This window comes from Lepidochelys olivacea (assembly GCF_965140295.1).
Source record: "Lepidochelys olivacea isolate rLepOli2 genome assembly, chromosome: 10".
NCBI lineage: Eukaryota > Metazoa > Chordata > Testudines > Cheloniidae > Lepidochelys > Lepidochelys olivacea.
In genome coordinates, this window is record NC_140420.1 from 5,338,070 (window position 1) to 5,353,572 (window position 15,503).

Here is a 15,503-nt window from a genome sequence, read left to right on the forward strand (position 1 = left end):
TATCCCCATGGTACAGATGGGGAAACTGAGGCTCTGAGAGACTAAGGGACTTGCCCACGGTCACACAGGAAGGGAACAAGGAATGGAACCCAGTTCTCTCAAGTCCCAGGCTACTACCCTAACCAATAGACCATACTTCCTCCTCCAAGAAGAAAATATATGAGATGCAGCCATTAAGCTAGTGTTTTCCAAGGTAAAGGGCGCACTCTTGGGGCTGGAGAGGCAGATGATTAACTAGCTGGAGGGTTGGAGAATACTGGCCAATGGACCTTGTGTCAAGATTGAAGAAGGGCATGATTGGTTTCACTTTTCCAAAATGGGTCTCGGCTCTCAAAAATTTGGGAACATTAAGCATAGCTACTGGATGCATGTGGATAGTCTCCTGCACCATGCACAGCTCTGCCAAAGGCAGGGATTCACAGATTATAAAGCCACAAAGGGACCCATTTAGGACTGTGTATTCTGACCTCCTGTATAACACAGGACACAGAATTCCAGCCAGTGATTCCACCACCTTCATCTATTTGCGATTGAACTAGAGCATTCCCAGTGTCAGTGGGACTCTGGATGGGTGCAGGTGTCTGTCAACATGGATCCAGTGCAGGACCTAGGCCCTAGTTTATCTGAGGTTCTGAAAGAAGAGACATTATTCAACCTAGAAGGTTTGTGACTCTCAGGAGGGTAGGTGTTGAATACATGTAGGGTGACCAGATGCCATGATATTGGGACTGCCCCAATATTAGGGGCTTTGTCTTTTACAGGCAACTATGCCACCCTCCCCCAAATAAAAGTGTCCTGATTTTTCACACTTGCTATCTGGTCACCCCAAATGTATGCTGCCAACTAACTCACAGAAACCAATGGTGACAAGGGGTCTGCTCTCCTTTCTCATGTTCTTGCTTAATTCAAATGGGATGCACAAGAGTTACTATGAGAGCAGGTAACAAAGGCAGAAAGGCTTTGAGCAGATGACAGCTTGAGCATAAATAAGACATGCAGCTATGCAGGCAGAATATAGATACAAAGGGAAGCAAACCTCCACGCCACTACTGAGATGATTACCAGCAATGGCCAAAAAGGACAAGTACAGTTTTGCACTAGCTGGATGCACCTTTGAGAGTTTTCCTACTTCCTCTGAAGCACTGGGTATTTATTGGAGATGGTTGGAAACCAGAATTTTTCATCCTGCTGGAAATTCAGACATTTCAAATTTTGTTTTTGTTCCTGGAAAGCTGATACAAAACTTAAAAAAAGCCTCTTCGATTTGGAAATATCGAATCATTTTGTTTGGATAATGTCAAAATGTTTCATTTAATAACGTTGAAACATTACATGATATAAATTAAACATAGTTTATAGATTTAACTGGGTCTTTATATTAATATTTTAACATAACTGAAAAGTCAAAACAAAATGAATTGAAATAAGGAAGTTGAAATGAAACATTTAACCTTCTCAATATGAAACAAGAAAGTCAAAAATGATTCGTTTTGATTTTTTGGTTGAAAATTTAGTTGAAATTGACAGTCTCACAAAACACTTTGCTTTTGACCAAATGGCATTTTTCGATGAAAAACTACGTTGAAATGTTTTTGACAAGCTCTCCTAGAGGCGGGGGAAGCTGTGGTTTGAGTTTATTCGGACAGACTTCCATCCATACACTCAGTGCTAATGTTGTGTGTATCTCACATGCACCCAGAGATTTTATAATGACCATGGTTTTCCAAATCACAGTATAAATCAAGTAAATGTAAAATGGAAGAATTATCATGGGAGACACAGCAAAACTCTGAGTGAACCTTGTGATATGTTGGCAAGGTCTTTCCCTAGTCCAGAGTATGTCAGATGTTCCTTCAGTCTGACAGGGAGAGCCCCATGAAATACCTGCACAGTTCCTCCTCTTTACTGGAGAAGAACTCCATTATATACTTGCATTCTTCCCCGCCCACTCCTATCACAGGGAACTGGCATTATATTTGCTGTGCTCCCCCAATCCACGGGGTGATGGGATGATTCCGTAACACACCTGTAATCTCTCTCTTATTTCTATTAGAGAGAACCTGATGACATCTTTGTCACCTTCCCAACAATCCCAGTGAAGGGCTCCTCAAAAACATTAACACTTAGAGCGACATTGTGAAAATAAGCAAGAAACACAATCAATTTCTTTGAGCAATTAAATCATGGGCCTGCATCCTCCCACTCCATCTTTTCCCAAAAGGTACAAACTCCTGTCATCTGAAATTATTGGCTTTGATTAATTTAGTTAGGTAGCAGCCATGCCTCCTGGACTCCTTAACACGACAAAAAGTAATTTTCCCTCTGTTGATACTCACCCCTTCTTGTCAGCTGTTGGGAATGGGCCACATCCATCCTAATTGAATTGGCCTCGTTAGCACTGACCCCCCTCTCCGCCCCCAATTAGTAAGGCAACTCCCATCTTTTCATGTACTGTATATTTATACCTGCCTACTGTATTTTCCACTCCATGCATCTGATGAAGTGGGTTCTAGCCCACAAAAGCTTATGCCCAAATAAATTTGTTACTCTCTAATGTGCCACAAGGACTTCTCGTTGTTTTCACATTTTTCAGCCACTTGCTTCAGAGGTTTCCAGTAGCCACTTCATTTTCACATACGCTACAAATGTACTGTGTGAACGAATCCATGAAATAGTATTTATATAATGTTTCTGGTTATTTCCCCTCTATATGCCTTTGACCTAACTAATGGCCAGAACCTAAGAGCTATTGACTCTAAGGCCTGATCCTCACTTGGAGAAAAAAAAAAGTGTATTCTTATCTTGTGTTAGCTAATACTTGGTAACTAACACAAGGTAAATTCCTAGTGAAGACAAAGCAGTTTATGATTTTCGTAAGAGTTAGCAGGTCAAGGAATATCTCAAGATCTCCCATAGTCTTTACCTCAACCTCTGAACTCATGTGAAAACGACAAACTACTCCATCCTCACTAAGGGTACATCTACATTGCATGCTTCTAGCATGGGTATAAACAGCCATCTAGATGGTGAGGCACAACCAAGGCGAGTAGACATGCCTATGCCTGGGGGTACGTACCCAAATACATACCCGACATGGCTCTCTACTCACTCAAGCTCTGTTTCTCCATCTACACTGCTGTTTTTAGCCACGTCGTGTCTCGCTGCTTCCTGGCTACTGGAACATTTCCCTGCTGCAGGAAAGACTTCGGCAACACGGAAAGGCTCTCGCAGGAAGGGAGGCAGCGGCTAAATAGGGTTTGCCAGATCCCCGTTGCTGGAGCTCTTCCCCACTGCAGTGAAAGGCTCGGGCAGCACCAGTGCCGTTCATGGACGTGCGACATAGCTTGCTTTTCACTGCAGCGTGTAGCTACGCATAGCCTACATGCCGCAAACACTGGCGTGCCATGTAGACACTGCCTAAGATCTTCCCTCATGTTAGATACAATGTTAGCTAACACACAAGATAGGTCTTAAATGGAGCTATCCTGATTTATGCCCACTGAGGATCTGGTCCATATACATTAAGTCCTGAGGCTACTAAAGACACAGGAAATAAAACAGATGGAACACGAACACTACAAAATACTAGGTTTCAGAGTAGCAGCCGTGTTAGTCTGTATCCGCAAAAAGAAAAGGAGGACTTGTGGCACCTTAGAGACTAACCAATTTATTTGAGCATAAGCTTTCATGAGCTACAGCTCCCTTCATCGGATGCATGCAATGGAAAATACAGTGGGGAGATTTATATACACACAGAACATGAAACAATGGGTGTTACCACACTGTAACCAGAGTGATCACTTGAGGTGAGCTATTACCAGCAGGAGAGCGGCCGGGGGGGGGGGGACACACACCTTTTGTAGTGATAATCAAGGTGGGCCATTGTCAACCGCTGGAAATGGCCTACCTTGATTATCACTACAAAAGGTGTGTCGTCCCCCCTATTCCCCCCCCCACCCCACTCTCCTGCTGGTAATAGCTCACCTTAAGTGATCACTCTGGTTACAGTGTGGTAACACCCATTGTTTCATGTTCTGTGTGTATATAAATCTCCTCACTGTATTTTCCACTGAATGCATCCGATGAAGTGAGCTGTAGCTCACGAAAGCTTATGCTCAAATAAATTTGTCTGTCTCTAGGGTGCCACAAGTCCTCCTGTTCTTACTACATCATACTAACCTCTAAGGCTCTTCTAGTCAAATAATATCAGATTAAAAGATATTGACTGTAGGAATAAAACTGGGTTTCAGGGTCTAGTTTTTTAAATTGCGTGTTGAGGCTTCATCAACTAAAGTTTACCACTATGGGATAAAACTCAAATGAATACCCACAGGTTTCCAAGCAAGTGGGTCTAAGAAATGAAAAAAGAAGGGCTGTCATTTGAAAAGTTTCACACAAGAGTCACTGAACATTTACAGTCAGAAATGAAAACAATTTTTTGCTCTTTTTGTAAGCAAAATCCATTTTTGGTTGTAGTTCTGTTTCTATGATGGTATGTTAAAACACGTGTTCATTTCTTAGCTGAAATCCTACCATTTAGATTTAAGACGGTGAATGTTTTATGAACTATCCACCGAACAATAATATTTTGTACATCTACATTCCAATAACATCATTTTGCTTGAAGTAAAGTTTCACACTCAATTAGCCTGTGCATTCAACAATGCACTCATTTTTAATCAGTCACCTGTTTCTCATTTTACATTTATCGCACTTGAAAAAATACTATAATTTTCAGAGCTGTAAAGAAACCTACAAACTTTGGTCTCAGAAATTTCATTTTGAAGGCATTAACTCATTTTGAAAGTCCCTTGGCTATTCGAGGTGTAGAGTTTCCATTAGCAGAATAAACTCTATGGAGTATGGAACTTAACGTTCTTATGGAAAACAGTCCCTTCCCCTAATTATTTAGTCTAGCAGGGAATGAAAATAATTAAGTCTCAAAATTCCCTTTAGAATGGGGGGAAAATAGTAGGAAAATTAGAATTTTTCCACCCAGCTACTGAAGTGGAACAGAACCTTGGTGGGCAGAATAATTAGCTGTAAGGTGGGGAGAGAAGGTGTGTTAAAGATTTGTAGCAGTCAGATGTAGGCTGGAGCGTATGCGTTAGTACAGTGGTTCTCAAAGTTTGTACTAGTGACCCCTTTCACATAGCAAGCCTCTGAGGGCGACCCCCCTAATAAATTAAAAACACTTTTAAATATATTTAACACCATTATAAATGCTGGAGGTGAAGCGGGGTTTGGGGTGGAGGCTGACAAGCTCATGACCCCCCATGTAATAACCTTGTGATGCCCTGAGGGGTCCCGATTCCCAGTTTGAGAATCCCTGGGTTAGTAGATGCCCTCAGTCTATGCATTGACTGTGGGATCATTGGAGCCTATGAGACCCAAAAAATTATCTTTCATTTTCAACTATTGATGTCAATGTTCAAATTAAGGTTTTGTGGGGAAAAAATTGGTGTAAAACCAAGAAATTAACTAGTGTTTTTTCAAAAGTGGCTAGTAATTTACGGTGCCTGAGTGTTTTGTGCCCAATTTGAGATACTTTAAAGAGGTCTGACTGACAGAGGGTGGGTGCTCAGCATTTCTTACAGTGATAGACTCAAGGAGCTCAATCCATGCAGCATAAAAAAGAGAAGGTTAAGTGCTGACTTGATCACAGTCTATACATATCTACATGGGGAACACATATTTAATAATGGGCTCTTCAATGTAGCAGAGAAAGGTATAAACACGAACCAATGGCTAGAAGTTGAAGCTAGACAAATTTAGAATGGAAATAAGATGTAAATTTTTTAATGGTGAGAGTAATTAACCATGGGAACAATTTACCAAGGCTCGTGGTGGATTCTCCATCACTGACAATTTTTGATTGGATTGGATGTTTTTCTAAAAGCTCTGCTCTAGGAATTATTTGGGGGCAGTTCTCTGGCCTGTGTTATTCAGGAGGTCAGACTAGATGACCATAATGGTCCCTTCTGGCCTGAGCATCTATGAATCTTTTTATCCTCAAAATGGAAGGAACCAAAATCACAAATCCAAACACTCCTGAATTTCAGGAAATCCAGATCCAAACCCAAACATTGGCAAATTTCAGTGTTCTATTTTGGATCATAAAAGAGAGATTCAAACTGCAAATTTGGATCTGGACCCAAAGCTGGATCCAGATTATGGGCTTGGATTTGGACCAAAATGAGAATTTAAATTATTATTTATTATTTTACATCACCCAAAAGTGTATTGGGACCCTCAGAGTATAGTAAAAAAGCACACAGTCAAATAACTGTTTATACGGAGGAAAAGTGAAAACGGAAACTATGATGGTATAAAACTGGTGTCACTAAAGTGATGAATCAAGATGGTGTTCTACAAGATATAGAGGACCATCTATTCAACAGATGGCATCAAAGCAGTTATAAAATCACTTTCAGGACCCACTGGTGATACAAAACCATCTGCCTCCTTACATATAATATGTACTGACCATCACAGAAGAGTTTACAAAGTAAGAGAGCTGCTAACGTTGATAATGGTTTGTTTTTTTAAAATACATAAATCATCTATTTTCTCTCCTTCTGCAGAACACAGTAACTGATCACAGCCTGTAAAAAATTAATATTAACCCAGCCACATCTCACAGTTATTCTCTTGTTTCTAAACTCACCCTGCACTCGGTTACATGTTTTTGTTTTAACGTGATAATGCTGAAAAGTGCATGAAAGATGTAAACATGCAGCTCATCTTTTATGAACACGCAACAAGGCAAGAAATAACGTGTATTTCTCCTTGATTTTTAAGTTGTTACTGCTTGTTGTTAGAGGAGTTTTTGGTGTATAATAGGAACAATGTTTATGGCACTGGGGGTATCCTGGCAATAAACAGCTTTTGGGATTATCAAACACTTTGGCTATTTAATCAACTGCAAGAGCTGTTTATTGCCCACAGCTGTCAGATGGTGACAACTTTTGCTTGCTGCCAACAGGGGTGCCTGATTCAAGCCAGTGTCTAAGGGCTCCAGATTCTGTTAGCAACCCACAGAGGCAGCCAGCCTTCAGGACTTTTTAAAAAAGGAACCATGCTGGAGAACTTGAAGGGTATGTCTACACTGCAAAGAAAGACCAGGGACATGGTTGCGGCTGGCACAGATCAGTGGATTTGGGCTCTTGGGGCTCTAACATTGCAGTGTAGATGTTCTGGCACCGGCTGGAGCCTTGGCTCTGAAGCCATGTGGGGGAGGGAAGATTCCAAATGTTGACACTGCAATGTTATAACCCTGCAAGCTTGAGTCAGCTGACCCCTCTCAGTCAGCTCTGAGGCTTGGTGCTGTGGGTTTTTTATCCCGGTGTAGACGTGCCCAAAGGGTTAACTCCACACAGTTAAAGCCCAAGCATTCAGACTCTCCGCAAGTGGAGTCTGGTGACATCAGGGATGGAAATCCACCTGCATAAACCAGGCCTGGTGAGCTGGGCGGCCGCAACAAGGCAAGAACACAGTGGTGTTCTCTGGTGGCTGTTATCCCAGCTCATTCTTGACAATTGTGCAGTAACATGAATTCAGGCCCATCCCCCAGCAACCTCTCCCTGTGGCCTCTGCAGAGGTATCCCTGCAAGGCCAGCTAGCTGCAGTGCCCCTGTGCAGCCCAGATACGGGACTCAATGGTGGTGGTGGTGGGGTGTCTTTGATGGCTAGGGCACTTTCCAGCAACCCCCTTGAAAAACCCTTGCTGAATGAAGGGTAAGTATCTTTGGAGTCCAAAGGTTATGGATTATTGGGGGCCTGGATGATCACAAGACAACACAATCAGGTGGCAGACAGGAATGGTGTTTGGGGACAAGACATACAAAGTGGAATTGCAGGGAAATATCTAGAGAGAGGTGAATGCAAATGCCCTCTGCCAGGTATGCAAACCCCAACCTTTCGAAGCTACGCCCTGAAGACAGAACCGCAGTCTGCAGATTGCCTGGTCCAGAAGGCTGGAGAACAAAGGCCCAAGATATATAAAGAACCAGGCTTAACTGCTAAGCTTATTCTGAGGCTGCTGTCAACTGGGAACCACAGAAAACCCCCTTGGTGGGGTTTGAAGGACTGACTCCTGCCACAGCCCCCACTGGAGCTGGGGGTGGGTGGGGTGATCTCTGGTAAGCTTATTAGCATGCAGTTAGGTTCTTTTATTGTTTGTAATAGGTTTTCTCTGTAATGCTTTCACCTTAATAAAAGATGTGCGTTAGAAAAAGCGGTCTGGTAACTTGTAACCGCTGGCAATGCACTGTTCATAGCCTTCAAAGAGTAAGCGATGTGCAGGCTCTGGCCTAGTTAGGCAGTCTGGCTTTCCGGCAATAGTACAGTGTAGGGCAGGGAACTGTGTAGCCTGGAAAAACTCCACTCAGGAAGGAGAGAGACAAGCAGATCTCTGTCCTAGAGAGGTGATGGCTGAGGATCCAGGAGCCTAGAATGGGTGCCTTTGCTATACCAGAGAGAGGAAATACAGAACTGAGAGAGTGCCCTCCGCACCAGGGTGAGTTTCACCCCTCCTGCATTATCAGAGAGTTGGCAACGTGCTCCGTGCTATTAATTAGCATAAGAAGCTGCCCAAATAGATACTGAGTCCAGTGGTGCAGCCATGTTTTGCTTAAGGAACACAGTACATCAGAGTGAAAGCTCACAAAAAAACCCAAGGAGTGATGGGGTAACCAAATTCCACCAGAGAACAGGCTTCACATTCTACTCCACGTTCCTTTTAATACTGCCCAGGGAGACAAGTTGGGCAGGCGACATAAGTGATCTGTTCCTCATTTGTAAAGCTAATGAAGGCAGGGCTAATCAGAGCCGAGAAACCCTCAGTAAACATTATTAAAGTTGTATCATTCAGCGGCAAGGGACGCCCTGATATATCCCAGTGTGCCTTTTGCAGGAAGAATTAATAGAAGTGCCCCAAGAACCCCCTTGGATTACATCCAACATGTAATTATTTTGGTGTAACAGATCTATTGATTGTGTAACTGAACAAACTGTGATATTACCCAATAATACGCCTCGAACAATAAACTGGAATTTATGGGAACTCTGTTAGGTTTGTGAGTCTCCTGGCTATGGGTAATACTCCATGCACTAAAAGAAAAGGAGTACTTGTGGCACCTTAGAGACTAATGCACTATGTATTGTCGGAGCCTGTTCTCAACAGTATGGCACTGTCTCTTGGTTTACTTCACATTGCTAGTGAGAAGGGAAGGTCAGAGGCTCTGAAGAGAATAAATGTATATTTCCAAACCATGACCGTCTTCCATGTAAAGTCTTGGATTGTAATGGCTGGAGGGTAACGTGGGCACACTAAAGTTGAATCTACGTTCTGGGTTCTGCTAGGCGAGGAGATGGTTTGGTAAAATCAAATCTGAATTTGGTCAATCTGCCTGAAAATCTTCTATAGCACCTGTCCATGCAGTATCTAAGCATCATCTGGATGAATGAGATCAGCAGAGCAAGGTGTCTGAAGGATTTTAGGAAAACAGAAGACTCCCTGATATTAGGAAGCTCTGGTTTATGTTGGTGGGAATTGCACACAGGTAACCTCAACTCCAGGTGATTTACCTTTTGGTGTAGGAGGAAGATTACATATAATGATATATATATTATGGCTGTCAATCGCAGTTAACTCACACGATTAACTAAAGAAAAATTAATGGCGCTTAATCGCAGTTTTAATCACACTGTTAAACAATAGAATACCAATTGAAATTTATTAAATATTTTGGATGTTTTTCTACTTTTTCATATATGTTGTATTCTGTGTTGTAATTGAAATGGAAGTGTATATTATTTTTATTATATTTGCGCTGTAAAAATGATAAACAAAGGAAATAGTATTTTTCAATTCACCTCATACAAGTACTGTAATGTGATCTCTTTGTCATGAAAGCGCAACTTACAAATGTAGATTTTTTTCTTACGTAACTGCACTCAAAAACAAAACAATGTAAAACTTCAGAGCCTACTAGTCCACTCAGTCCTACTTGTTCAGCCAATCGCTAAGGCAGACAAGTTTGTTTACATTTACAGGAGATAATGCTGCCCGCTTATTGTTTACAATGTCACCAGAAAGTGAGAACAGGCGTTTGCTTGACACTTTTGTAGCCGGCATTGCAAGGTATTTTTGTGCCAGATATGCTAAACATTTGTATGCCCTTTCATGCTTCGGCCACCATTCCAGAGGACATGCTTCCATGCTGATGACGTTCGTTAAAAAAAATAATGCGTTAATTAAATTTGTGACTGAAGTCCTTGGGGGAGAATTGTATGTCCCCTGCTCTGTTTTACGTGCATTCTGCCATATATTTCATGTTCTAGCAGTCTTGGATGATGACCCAGCACATGTTGTTCACTTTAAGAATGCTTTCATTGCAGATTTGACAAAATGCAAAGAAGGTATCAATGTGAGATTTTTTAATTTGTATGTCCAACTTTCATAATAAAGAGATTGCACTACAGTACTTGTATTAGGTGAATTGAAAAATACTATTTCTTTTGTTTTTTACAGTGCAAATATTTGTAATAAAAATAAATGTAAAGTGAGCACTGTACACTTTGTATTCTGTGTTGTAATTGAAATCAATATATTTGAAAATATGGAAAACATCCAAAATATTTAAATAAATGGTGTTTTTTTATTGCTTAACAGTGTGATTAATCGGGATTATTTTTTTAAATCACTTGACAGCCCTAACATATATATATGTTACATACATATATATGTAATAGAAGAACAGAGTTTGGTATTCCGATGGATAGTCTTAGGAAGCTTTAAGTCCCTTCTCAGATAATTTGGGGTTCTCTGTGTTAGACCTGAAAAGGATGAGATCTCCTTCCCAAGAACGTTTAGTTCACGTAGGTGTTGTGAATCTGAACCCGTTTAATGCACTTTGACAGCATCAGAGTATGAGTGAAGGGCCAGATATTATTATTAAAGCTGATAGAAACTATTCAGCCAATGTTTTTTTGACAAAACAGACATTTTTTGTGAAAGATGTCCCTTTTGTAGCAATTCTTCAGGTTTTGGTTGCTGGTTTTCGGTTTTTCAATGAAACCCCAAAATTCCAACAAAACCAAATAATTCTGCAGGAAGATAAATCACTGATCACTCTATTATTTCACTGGCCACCGGAAATGGTATTCTTGCTTTGACCACGCAAAGCGATGCTGGCGGAATGTTGTAAAGTTCACAGGCTGCACCAACAGCCAAGATTTCTGCGCAAGGGAAGAAATGCTTGTCCCTTGATGCAAGTGCCCGGGAACTATCTCTACCTAAGGACGGCTGACCTACTGTAAGTCAGCCCAAGGAGCAGTAGGAAGGTGGTAAAGGTGTTTAGAGAGTACATTTTTCAGCAGGCATAGCTCTACTGAAGGGGTACCAGTGTCCCATGACATAAAATGCACAATAAAAAGAAACAATGTTGACACCTCCAAGCTATAAAGAAGAATATTGTAGATGGAGTCTGGCTACACCTGTCACCTTTATAGAAACAGCTTACCTTGGCGGTGCCTTGCCCTCAAATGGATTGAACGCGATCAGCGACAACGCTGCCTCTTCACTGGCCAGCAGCTTTCCAGCCAAGTGGATTATCCATTCATTCTGTTCGTAGGTCTGGCAGAAGAGGAGTACGTGGGGAGGAGAGAAAAACAAAGCAAACATGTTAGACTGTTGGACAGAGAATAGATATTAAGGAATCTCATGTGGTCTCTACCAGCTGCTGGACTTGCTGTGACAAGCTGGAAACCCTCAGAGTTTCTACTCAGCAGATCTGCCTGGTTTGTCAAAAGCAGAGCTTTCTTTCTGAGCTAAACCAGTAAGCCTTGCACTAAACTCACCTCGCCTAGAAGTGATTCCTTGCATGTTGCAATACAGGCCCAGCATGGTACTGCTGCTTTGTGAAGATCTGCAGCACCTTACTGGCTGCCACAAGTAACAGCATGAATCATGGTGGTCTTATATTGTGCTCAAGGGACTTCAAAGCACAAATGGCAGCCTAAGAATTTTGTAGTTAAATGCATTATAGCTTATACCTCGTCTTGGACACTAGAACCTGTGTGACAGATGGGAATGTTGGCTAGAACACTGGGGCTATCTCCATCCCCTTTCTGAAACCATGGATTCTTAAATGCCACCAGGGCAGCCCTGTCTACAGGGGGCTTATTTGAACGTGTTGTCTGGAGGGTGCATCTCTGGTAGAAAAAGTTAAGGGAGAGTGCTGCGCCATGTCTCTGTGTCACATATAGCTACAAAACCAACACCTGACGCTGTTCCACAGCCGTGTTGCATTGCAGGACACAAGGTATAGGAGGACTGTAGAATATAAATAAGAAGACATTATCCACTGCCCTCAGAGACTCGAGAGGAAGGTTCATTCTGAAGAGTGGTTTTCTCTCTCTCCCTTTTCTCCCACCTTTAACATGGTGGTTTAGAATTTGTGCCTTTGCACAAGAAGTGAGTCTGGAAGGAGAGGATGTGTGCTTGGCACATCATATGTAATCTCTAGGGCCAGCTGTAATTTCAAACATATGTGTGGGGTAAACATTGGACAGCTTCACCCAGCATGTATTAACAAATTCAGCGCATCTAGATGGGTCTACGCAAACTCTCCAAGGGAAATGTATATTGAATACTTCCTCTATGTCGGCAGGAAGCAGAAAACACCTTAAGAAAATTTTGCAAAAAGAAAAGAGAGAACATCCTGTCTCATTAAAAACTATGGGGGCAAGAAGATTATAGGAGCAAGAACTAGATTCAGAGTTAAGTGACACTTAAATTGGGGCGTTATATCTAAAAGGGTTACAGTTGCCTTCTCATAGCACAAAAGCATGCAGCAGTGTCAGGAAAATGCAAAGATATCACAGTTACAAATTCTAGTTTTTGATGGTGACAAAAGCACCTGCCTTCTCATTGGAAATGCTGCCTCTATAGCCGCACCAAAGCTACTAACAGACAACCAGACAACAGACCCATAAGTACTTACGGATTTCAGAGACCAAGCAGTAACATGCCTGCCTCCTCTTTGCCCACCCCTGCTTTTATTATGATCATACTTCACACTCGAACATCACTTAGCTGAAGATCTCAAATTGCTTTATAAAGGGGGTGGGTGGGTAAGCATCATCATTCCCATTTCACATATAGGAAAACTGAGGCAGAGACATGCAGTGACTTGCCAATGTCATCCAGGAGTCAGTGACAAAGCCAAGGTAAAACCTGGGTCTCCTGACTCCCAACCTGGTGCCCTGGCCCATGGAGAACACATTCTTTGGAGAGGCAGCAAGACCTAGTTGTACTCCTCTGTTAGTAGAGATCCTGTTGGCTCTCTGCAGTAACAAAGATGCACTCAGGACTTCCTGCTCCAGACATTACGATATCCACAAAACAGAGGACAAACGCAGGAGCGTTTACTCAGCCTGGAATGCCCTTGTTATTTCCCGTTGTGTCCTTCTAGTAAGAAGAGTCCGGATTTCATTAGCCTAGTCATGCACCTGTGGGAAATGTCATTGCATACTGAAAACGCCAGCTTTACAGACCTGGAGAACAAAGCCTTCTATGCATCCACAGATCAGGAAAAGCACAGAGACTGGCACCTATACAGGACCCCCCGCCCTGTCAAACCCTTTCTAGGGTTCCCAACAGGGAACAGCAGCACTGTCCTGGCAAGACTTATCCCCAAGGTAAGGGCGGTTCAGTCTCATTAGCAAGATATCCACAATGAGGGTGCTAATCGTTGTGGAGGCTCCTCTGAGGTCCACCAGGAACTGGCACGAGACCCATCAACTCATCACACACTGGCTACCAAACAGACTTCAGCTGTCGATGGCTTTCAGCTGCTGCTAAGCTGGATCTGAAGGGGTGACCTAGTGGAAAAACAGGTGGGGACCAATTTCAGCCCTGATGTAAGGAGCCACACTGAAGTCACTGGATCCTATTCTGCTTTAAAGCACACTGCCATGATAGCAGAGGTACCTCCGCTGGATTCAATGAAATTACACCAGATTAGGAGTAGAAATAGAATCTGGCCTATTCTGTGACCTGCCCCACAGTTTGTGCCCAGGAGTGCTGAATTTCCTCTGGAAGTGGAGGGGCTGGTACAGAGCACGGTAGAGAGCTTGTGTTGGAAGCTTCGTCTTTAACCGACCTGTTATTTGCTTTCCTTGCTACGTGCCCCTTACCGCTACCATGGTTGTACTCCATTTGCCTCTCAGTGGGCATGCAAAATGAGTGTGACTTACACACCGAAGTGGGAGGGAGTGGGTACAGAGCAGGAAAAGCAACTACTCAAGAGGTTTTCATGTAGGGACATACTGCAGGAATCACCAGACTGATTTGGCCCAGGTGGTTCAGCCTGTCTCAGACAGAATCCCGAGCCAGATACTTCAGACAAAAGTGGAAAAATCCTTGAAACAGCAATTATGGAATAACCTACCCATGGAGAAGTTTCTTCCTAACCCCCATCAGCTAGTGATTGGCTTTTGCCTGGATTCATGAAGGTTTCCATCTATTACAAGTCACATCCTGTCTCATATAGCTGGAGATGTTACTATTTATATAAATATAAAATTCTTTTTCAACTCCTAAAATCACAGTTTCAGTCATATCTGGTAGCAGTGAGTTCCACAGGTTAATGGCATGCCATGTGAAAAAACAAATTTATTTTATCATTTTTAAATGTGTTGCTTTTTTGATTTATTTGGCTGCTGCCTTACTCTGGTATTAGGAGAGAGGGAAAACAGGAGCACCTGCCTGCTGTACCTTCTCTGAAACACTCATTTTGCACACCTCTTTCATGTCACGTCTTATTCTCTTTAATTTACACCCATTTGCTGACCAATGTACAATTTACATCCTTATTTAAATGATCACTGAATTTGGCTCACTGATTTCAAGGGTGTTGCACCCACCCACTGCAATCTGCAAGTGGCAGAATTTGACCCTCTCTATTTATTTCCTCCTCTGAATTAACGCAGCTTGTGTTTTTAATATAGATATCCAGCACATCTCTATAAAGAGCATTTCACCTACCCGTGGTTTTAGAAGCTTTATTGTTCCAAAAAAAGACTTTTATACACGTGTATCCAAATGGATGTTTTAAGCAAGCAGTAGGGGACACTGTGGGAAAGCTAAACCCAGCAGCCGTACCTGCAAGACTGTGATTAACACAGAGCATCAATAAAATGCAAGGTTACTCTGCAAATCTTCTATAATTGCAAAGTTTGTTATTTCCATTGCTATGGGAAACACAGAAAGAACTGAGTGGCTGGAACAAACCAAATATGGATGGCAGGCTGTTCAAACAGCAGCAGATCCTTTTGGGTTTTTGTCCCACGCTCATCTCTGCTGAGGGGAAAACCACAGTATTTTACACAGACAAGTTTTCAGAAAAACGTCACCCCCTCTCACATCTCTGATTTTATCTTGCACACATTTAATTTCACCTGATCGGCCGGCTCAAACATTATTACCAACCCCCAGT

The 15,503-nt window shown here is 42.3% G+C and overlaps 1 protein-coding gene across 2 annotated transcripts in view; it reads right to left on the reverse strand.

Moving 5' to 3' along the window:
* LMF1 (lipase maturation factor 1) overlaps positions 1–15,503 on the reverse strand; it is a 362,817-nt gene that overhangs the window by 10,409 nt on the left and 336,905 nt on the right. For both annotated transcript variants that reach the window (XM_084641519.1, XM_084641520.1), the window contains exon 10: positions 11,526–11,638. In XM_084641519.1, the coding sequence (XP_084497645.1) occupies positions 11,526–11,638 (113 nt within the window). The remainder of the gene's footprint in view (positions 1–11,525; positions 11,639–15,503) is intronic.